Here is a 9401-nt window from a genome sequence, read left to right as displayed (position 1 = left end):
AGTTAATGCAAAGGCTTAAACAGAGGGGAAATGAGAAAACCAACAGGCATTCCAAATTTCCAATGCAAATGACCAATTGTCCTCACATTGTATAATCACTATACAGCAATCTGATAGATGCCTTCAAAGTGTGAACTGTCACTCATGTGGTTCGTCCAATGCAAGAATTATCTGTGGGTCTTTGCCACCCACGACAAAGCACCAGCATAGACTTCAAAAACTTTCAGATTTCACCCGCTCTGTGCCAGCTTGTGTTGCATTGACACACTGAATGAAATTCAACCATCACCAGCAATCCAGCCATTTGCAATTAGCTTCATATCATAAAAACCAGTATGTGGATGGAGTCACGGATATTTTAGATGATCTTCGGCTAACACAATGGTCAGATGGTCAACTGTCAGACTGGAACAATTCATGCAATACCATAATGTCGCATCAACCTGGCCACTCTCTCAGCCACATCAACGCGGCCGTGCGCCCGGCACGCTGAGAGAAGCACCGCGAAGATAACCCTGTCCGGGCGCGCCTCCTTCCGCGCCACCAGCCCCTCAGCCTCCTCGACCTTCCCCGCCCGCGCCAGCATCTCTACCATGCACGTGTAGTGCTGCAGCGCCGGCCTCCTCACCCTCGCGAATACCTCCCTCCCCTCGCCCACCATTCCTGCCCTCGCGCACGCGGAGAGGACCACCGTCACCGCCTTATCATCCATCTCCCCCTCCCTTCCTTGGAACAGTAAGAGTACATCCTGGCACCGTCCGTGAGCCGACATCGAGCTGGCCAGCGCGGTGCGCGCCGAGAGCGTCTGCTCCTGCCAGGGCAATTCGTCGAACACGCTGTGCGCGGAGATGGGGTCACCGCAGGCGGAATATGCGTGGATGAGCGATGGGACGAGGACAGCGCCCCGGCGAAGCGCGGCGGCGTGGATGGAGGCCACGAGCGGGAGGGACGGCAACAAGGCGGCGCGGCGGAGGAGCGCCGCGTAGTGCCGCCGCATGGCTAAACCGGGAGGGAGTGAAGCGATTGCAATTTTGCGCCAGCAGCTACACCGTTCGATTTCTCAGATTGAGTCACCTATCGAGGTATTACGTATTGCTGTCTCGAACTTTCTTTCCCTTGTCTTAGGGCATCTCCAACCGGATCCATCCCGCGTTCGCACGTTCAGATGAGTCCAGCCGGACAAAAAGCAGCCCAATGTGGCGATTCACCGCAAATGCGGATGATCACGGCGTTCGGAACGAGGCAAACCCGGTCCAAATCTGGGTCGGGTTTGCGTGACCGCGGATGGCACGCGGCGTCCGGTCGCGTCCGGCTGCTTGGCTGCTCGTCTCCCTTGGGCCCATCTGTCGGTGACCGAGGAGGCTTATTAAATATGGACTGGGGGATCTGTCCCTCCAGTCCACTCCCCTTTGCATTGTCCACTCCCCGAGTGCAACCGCCGCCATGGGCCCGAAACGACGGTTCGCTCCCGGAGCCAACGACAAGGAGGCGAGCAGCAGCCGCCGTCCTCCGTCGGCGTTGCGGGCCGGAGGAAACCGTGGCGGCCTCCATATCGGAGAGGCCGCCCGCGGCGGTGCGGCATTGGCGCAACCGCTGCTCTCGAGCCGAAGCCGGAGTCCTCGGAGGAGGACCCTAACCTCCGCGCCGCTCTGCTCATCTCGGCGGCGGAGGAGGACGTGAAATGGCCGCACCTCCATGCGGCCATTCGCACCTCCGCGATGGAGGAAGAGGCCCGGCAGGCGGTGGAGGAAGCCGAGGGCACGGGAGTTGTACGCCCGGGCCCGCCAGGCGCGACGGGAGGAGGAGGAAGCGGCGCAGAGGGAGGAGGCCAGGCGCCGCGCGGAGGAGGAGCGGCGCGAGGAGCAGCGGCGGCAGGAGACCAGGCGCCGCGCGGAGGAGGAGCAGCGCCAGAAGGCCAGGCGCCGCGCCTGGCAGGAGAGGGAGCAGCGCCTCAGGGAGGAGGCGCTGCTCCGTGCGCCGCCGCTTCCTCGGGTGGCTCCGGACCCCAATTCCGCATGGGAGGAGGCCCTGTGGTCTCCGTGTCCGGAGTCCCCGGCGCGGTCGAGCCACAACAGTGCCTCGGCGCCCCGGGACGTCGTCGACGCCGACGCCGACGCTGACGACGCCCACAGGGACTAGGCGGCGCACCGGCGGCCACCGCGCCGTCAACCAAACCCTAGCTTTTAGGGTTTTTTAATTTGTTTTAAATTTTAAAGCCCATATAGAGGGCTTCTTTTGTTAGTTTATTTGCCCAAAATATGACTATGTACAAATGTGCCCAAAATAGGGCATATACTTAATGAAAATTAATTCGAATTAGCGTTTTAAATTTCGTTTTTGTTTTATTTCCAATTTGTGTTGCGTCCGCGCGTTGGGCACAGCGCTGTTATCACCAGAATTTAACCGGATCAGAGGTGGGCCGCGATTAAAGATGGACTTGAAGAATATACATGGAAGGAATACATGAATCGGCCTTGTATACAAAGTTTGGGCTAGTTGGCCCGTGTATCTGTAAATATAGTAGGATACGTATCGGTTAGATAGAATTTGGTTCGTGCACGGTTGGGATTATTCCCACGTTAGAAAGTCTACGGACTATAAATATGTATCTAGGGTTATTGAGAAAGACAACAATCACGTTCACCACGAACCAATCTAGGCGCATCGCCAACTCCCTTGTTTCGAGGGTTTCTTCCGGGTAAGCATCATGATGCCTAGATCGCATCTTGCGATCTAGGCAGTACACGTTTATTCGCTGTTCATGCGTTGCTCGTGCTGAAGCCTTGTTGATGGCGAGCAACGTAGTTATCATAGACGTGTTAGGGTTAGCATTGTTTCAACGTATCATATGCTTTCGTCCGTGCAACCCTTAGACGTCTAGCCGCCCTTACACCTATCTTAGGTGTAAGGGCGGCACCTCGCTTGATCATTATTTAGTAGATCCGATCCGTTATAATTGCTCCTTGTTCTTCAAGGATTAGTTTAATATCTGCATAGTTAGGCCTTACAAACGGGTTGAAGGATCCAGTGGCACGTAGGGTGTAGTTTGCTAGCCCTAGACAAGATGTTTCGGGGATCAACTTCATGTTGGTTTTTAGGCCTTGTCTAGGGTCGATTTACGATCACCGTGCGTGGCCGCCAGGCTCAATCACGCGTAGGATGTTCCGATTATGTGGTGAAAACCCTAAATCGTCGTAGGTCGTTTTAGCTTTGTATTGATCAAGCGAGGACCACCATGTGATCGTGCACCTCGTACGAATCATGGGTGGATCGGCTCCTTCAGCCGATTCACGGGACAACTTCGAGAGCCGATCGAGGCTCGTATTTAATGTTTACGTGTATGCCATGCGGGAAACTAAGCGAAGCAAATCCATCACCTTCCCGACCAGGTATAGGTCAGGTGGCACGCCCTTGCACCAGGCATCGGACGTGCGTGCCGAGTCTTTGCGGGCCGTCGCTCGAGGGACCGGGGCCAGCCGCAGATCCCGGGAGCCTCCCGGCTCTCTTGTGTTGCCCGTCGCTGCTCGCCGGTGGGTTTCGACCGCAACACATTACGGCACGCCCGGTGGGACGGTCTTCGACATCAACCGCATCGCCATCTACATCTGATATGGCGGAAGGTACTCCGATCACGTACGAAGATCCGGCCGAGGAGCTCAAGAAGAAGTATGACGAGGTCAAAGCTATCCTCGAAGCCGACCTCATCGGCTCTTTCCGAGAGAACTCCGCTCACACGGCATCGGGTGGAAAGGGTTCTCACCCGAAGGCGCGCTCGATGGAGTGGACCTGTCCGCCCCGTCGGAAGAACGCACCGGGTCTCGCGTCGGGGAGATTAATTTCATGGTAGCTCATTCGCTGCACCGCCATTTTGAGAGCCTGGTGAACACTTTGGAGCGTGTCGCCCTTCGGGTGATCCAGGAAATCATGAGGCATCAGTACTCTCCGTCAGGACTAGCTCTAGGGGCTCACCAAGGAGAGATGCCACTCCAGTCCCGACCACCGCTGCCATTCGCGTTGGCAGCACCAGAAGTGCCGAGTTCACCGGCATACGTCGTCTACAAGATCGGTGGTGACCCTAGTAATTACCAGTTCTTGTATGAGGCGCCTAAGGAGATCCCTCACGGATACACGTGCACATACGTGCCGGACCGCGATAGATCGGGCACTCACGAACCGGAGCGCAACGGCGGGGACTCACGGAACAGCGAGGAGGAACTTCGGGAACGGATCTTGAGAAGCGAACGTGGCTAGCTAAGTATGCCACTCCGACAAACCTCCGCAGCTCAACTCCCGCAGGTTGGCTCGAGCTTGAAAAGCAAGCATGGCTGGCTAAGTATGCCACTCCGGCGAATCTTCAGAGTTCGACTCCTGCAGCCAGCACCGCGGATCAGATCAGTACAATCTTGAGAGACCAGTTCGGCATGGTGCCGAAAAGGAGGGCAATCGGCTATTCCAAGCCGTACCCCAACGAGTACGAGTTGATCCCGCTACCACCCAAATATCGGCTCCCTGAATTCTCCAAGTTTAGTGGATCAGATGGCTCCAGCTCAATCGAGCATGTGAGCCGATATTTGGCACAGCCTGGGCACGATCTCAGCATCGGATGAACTACGTGTGAGGTTTTTCGCACGAGTCCCTCACAGGATCGGCTTTCGGGTGGTACACATCGCCGCCACCGGACTCAATCCGGACTTGGAAGCAATTGGAAGAGCAGCTCCACATGCGGTATCACTCGCAGGCTTCCGAGGCTGGCATTGCCGATCTAGCACAAGTACGACAGAAGCGCGGAGAAACGAGTGTCGGAATACATCCAGCGCTTCAGGACCGTTAGGAACCGATGCTATTCGGCTCGTGTGACGCGAAAAGGAAGCGATCGAGTTGGCGATGGTGGGTCTCGCATCACCGATCAAGGACGTGGCCTCCCAAGCGTGACTACCCTTCAACGGCGCATATGGTGCGAGAAGCCGTCATTATATGAACAGCGCCACCCAGAGGTATACCAGGATAAATTCAAGCGTGCGGTGGTCCTGGTTGAGGCAGATGAAGATGAAGGCTTTGCGGGAGATCAAGAGGTAGCAGTGGCTGAATGGACTTGGGGGGCAAGCCCCGTGTCCTGCAAGTGGGTTAAGCCACAAGGTCCTCCAAGACGGTTTGACTTCGACGTGACCAAGGCTGAGCAAATTTTCGACCTCTTACTTAAGGAGAAGCAGCTAAAGGTACCCGAAGGCCACAAGATCCCCACGGCTCAGGAGCTGAACGGAAAGCCATACCGCAAGTGGCATAACACGTTCACCCATGCCACCAACGACCGGCAGGGTGTGGCGTCGGCAGATCCAAATGGCGATAGAACAAGGGCGTCTAATTTTCAGCCAGCACGCCATGAAAGTCGACACACACCCCTTCCCCGCCGTTAACATGGTGGAATGCACTTACCCCGGGAGGTGCCAGCCGGGTTTCTCGTTCAACATCAACATGGTAGGACCTGGGCACCACTGCGGTAAGGACAGAGACGAGGGCAGCTTGCTCTCATAACGAGGACAAGGAGGAAGCCGTTCCACGCGATCGGCCCGGCACGATGGCAAGCGCTACATCACGGAGGGAGAAGTGAAGAATGTGAGATATCGGCGACCTCTCTCTCGATCACCTCCTCAACAAATACGTGAGTCTATACGACCAACGCCGACGATACGACAACGATGACGAAAGAGATCGTCTGGCTAGGGACGCCAGGAGACATCATCGGCATGATCGCGACGAGGAGAGATATGAGCGCCACGCCAAGGAAAAGTCAAGAGAGCAAGACGACGTGGATAGGCACTGGACTGTCCCTTCTTCGGACACTGCTGGGATTCAGGAATGAGCCGATTGCCTACAATCGGCAACCGCCCGTAATGTAGACAGAAGAAGAAGGATGTAGCTAACGTGTCCGTGTTCAAATGTCTAGGGCCTCTCCCGCCTCGGAACAAGCACGCTGAGTCCTCTCGGGTGGAAGATCTCGAGGAATTAGAGGACGATGATGAAGAGGAAGAAGATAAGTACCACCGGCCAAGGTGGTGCCCTGATGGACTCAGCCGTTCCCAAAAGCGTAGGGTTCAGCGATTACGTGGTTTGGAGGAAGCCGAAAGGTTATACCTGCACACGTTAAGGAAGGCGCGGCCTGATCTGGCCATGAAAATTCAGCGAACTCTGGACGAAGAAGGACGGCCACAAAAGAAAGAGTGGCGCCCCAGACAAAAGAAAGCCGATGATGAGACATCGGCTGGCACAAACATGGTGTTCATCCTTCCGGCGGAGTTTAGTGCTCCAGGATTAGACGAAGCACCTGTGGCACAACTTGACTGCGGCCCACGGCCAGTTATCTTTGAGAAGCCACGAGAAAGAAGCTACAGACACCTGAAGGCCCTGTACTTGCGAGGTTATATCAATGGGCAGCCCGTCAACAAGATGCTGGTGGACACCGGAGCGGCAGTCAACATTATGCCATACTCCATGCTACGTCGGTTGGGACGCTCTAGCTCGGATCTGATCAAGACCAACGTTACACTGAGCGATTTCAATGGCCAAGCATCTGAAGCACAAGGTGTTCTGAACGTGGATTTGACCGTAGGAAGAAAAACCATCCCTACGACGTTCTTTATTGTCGATAGCAAGAGTACCTATGCTGTCCTGCTAGGGAGAGATTGGATCCACGCCAACTGTTGCATTCCATCCATGATGCACCAATGCTTAATACAGTGGGATGGAGATGAAGTAGAGGTCGTCCACGCAGATGACTCAGCCGAGATTTCAACGGCTGGCATGAACGTTTGGGAGACGACAGGCCAAGAGCCACTCTCAGGCATCACTTTGGACGACTGCGAGCGCATCGACGTGACGAAGGACGGGGTTAGGCTGATCTTGTCCACCGGCCTGACCGTATAGCAAGAACAAAATCTATGGACGAACGTGGCGAGGCCGATCCTTGTGATCGGCCCCAAAGATCTATGGACAAACATTGCAAAACCTTCGGCTTAGCGATTCAATCAACATGGAGGCCGATTCCAGACAATCGGCCAAAATTATCATCACCATACGTTCTGCCTGTGTTCAACGTCGATCTAACGGGCAACGGGTTTACGTCGGCTGATGAGCTGGAAGAAGTCAATATTGGTCCTAACGGAGCCGACGTTCAAATACGCGTGCCTTGGCTAACTACGGAGCCGATATCCGCAGCTACCCGGCAGATTCGGCTCTGGGGGCACCTAATCGGATGAACATGTGCGATACATGTGCAAGTGAAATATTGGGGGCCGATAGAAAAATCGGCCGCAAAAAAAATTTCTCTCATGATGTACAGACCGATGCACGTACATCGACTTTAGAGCTAAGAAACAAAGCCGATGCACAGCCATCGACTCTAGTACAAATTACACGAGATCTACCAGCTCGCGTGTTCGAGACGCGGATTTCGACCAAGTCGGCCTTCGGCTCAGCTTCGAGGCCTTCTGCTTCCTCGAGGGAGTGAACAATGAGAGCTTCCCCAGCTTCAATGAGCTGTTTTGTTGCCCAAACCTTCTCTTCGAGGACCTCCAACCCTTTGCGCGAGATCGCCAGTTCAGCAGTGCGGTCAGAGGTGTCAGTTTTGGTGTACACGGCAGCTTTTTTGCTCATCAAGCCGTTGGCATTTTGTCTGCGATATCGGCTTTCAACGGAAGAAGAGGTGATCGGCTCTGGTGTTTCTGCTGTCGGTTTGGCCAAGTTGGCCACCTTCTCAACTGCACTCGTAGAAGTTGCTAGAGTGGCGGATGACATGGGTACCTCCTCGACATCCCCACTGAAGGTGTCATCAGTTTGCAGAGGAAGAGGTTAACCGATAAGAACGACAAGGGGTCAGCAGGCAAAATCAGCCGAGGAAAGGAGGGAGTTACGTTTGATATCTCCTGGTTTAATGGAGAGGCTTGCGGTTCTTTGCGAGCTCTCTCGATGCATCGGCTCTCTATGCGTAGGCTGCCCTGCCCCGCTTTGATGAGAGTTTGGGAAACGGCAGTGTTCGATAGGCCGACCTTTTCTTGGAAGCCGACGGTGGCAAGTCTGGCTGGCCCTGCGTGGTGGTTTTCTCAGAATTGCTCGAGCTCGAGTCCCTTCGACTGAACTGTGTGTCCTCACCGTTGTTCTCGCCTTGACTGAGGCTCGGGGGGCAGCTGGCCTAGTAGACACTCGCTTTTGAAGCCGATTCAGGTGTTATCGGCCGACTCGTATCACAACCCTCTTCAAAGGTGGGTCCGGACCGTCCCGGTACTCGCAAGAAGATGAAGGAACATCATCGGCGAAACTATCCCCTGAAGGAGACCGGATGTTCAAAATAGCCGATGGAACAGACCATCGGCTTCAGGGTTGCAAAGTATCATGGTCGGATATTTGAGTCTGGCCGCATGGGCGTTTGAGGGGAAAAGTCCGATATGTTGCTATCGGTTCTTAGTGCGGCAAGTGGAAGACTTGAAATTGAATAAATGGAGAGTCAAATTGGAAGAACAGTTCTTATTGATTCAAATGATCGGCTTTACAAGAAAGAGTCGATGGCTCTCAAAAGGATCATCCAATGCCTAATGCACTACTACTACTAGGCCTATGCTAGTAGATCCTAGTCTACGGGCCGTCGCTGCCCTCGTCGTCGTCCTCGGAGCTCTCGTCGGCGCTGCTGCCGGCAGGCTCCTCGTCGCTGCTCCCGTAGCCCTCTACGGGAGCCTCATCCTCTTCGTCATCGTCGCTGTCGTCGTCATCCCACCAGGTGCGGGGGCGCTTTGCCGGTGGGTAACCCTCGAGGGAGTCATCGTCGTCATCTTCCTCCTCTTCCTCGGAGGGGGTGTAACCGTCCCAGGAGAACGAGTCATCCTCGCTCTCCGATTCCAGGCTCCCCATCGGCGAGGAACCGGAGGGTCTTCATCTCCGCCGGTCAAGGACTTGTCGTCCTCGTGACCGGACGGAGGAGGCGTGGTCTTCCTCGGTCCCACTCCTCCGGGCGTGCTCGTCGTGCGCCGCCATCCGAGCCGCCGATACGCCTCCAACGTATCTATAATTTCGATGTTCCATGCTTGTTTTATGACAATACCTACATGTTTTGTTCACACTTTATGATGATTTTATGCGTTTTCCGGAACTAACCTATTGACGAGATGCCGAAGGGCCAGCTCTCGTTTTCTCGCCGTTTTTGGTTCCGTAAAGGCTGTTCGGGCAATATTCTCGAATTCGACGAAACGAAGACCAAACATCATAATTCACCGAGACGGACCAGACACCGAATGAGACTCCGGAGGGAGGCCCGGGGGCCCCACACCATAGGGCCGCGCGCGGCGCTCCCCGGCCGCGCCGGCCTATGGGGAGGGCGCCCGGTGCCCCGTAATATCCCAGGTTTAGAGGCAATA

The 9401-nt window shown here is 55.2% G+C and overlaps 1 protein-coding gene across 1 annotated transcript; it reads right to left on the bottom strand.

The window, feature by feature from the left end:
- Window positions 1-340: 340 nt before the first annotated feature.
- Window positions 341-997, bottom strand: LOC124703709 (pentatricopeptide repeat-containing protein At2g03380, mitochondrial-like). The gene has a single exon (XM_047235931.1). The coding sequence runs from the start codon at window positions 995-997 to the stop codon at window positions 416-418; it is 582 nt and encodes a 193-aa protein (XP_047091887.1). The 3' UTR covers window positions 341-415.
- Between the last annotated feature and the right edge of the window lie 8404 nt (window positions 998-9401).

The sequence above is a fragment of the Lolium rigidum genome, chromosome 3 (assembly GCF_022539505.1).
Source record: "Lolium rigidum isolate FL_2022 chromosome 3, APGP_CSIRO_Lrig_0.1, whole genome shotgun sequence".
NCBI classification, from domain to species: domain Eukaryota; kingdom Viridiplantae; phylum Streptophyta; class Magnoliopsida; order Poales; family Poaceae; genus Lolium; species Lolium rigidum.
The sequence above is the reverse complement of the archived record's forward strand: the minus strand, read 5'-3'. Positions and strand labels throughout refer to the sequence as shown.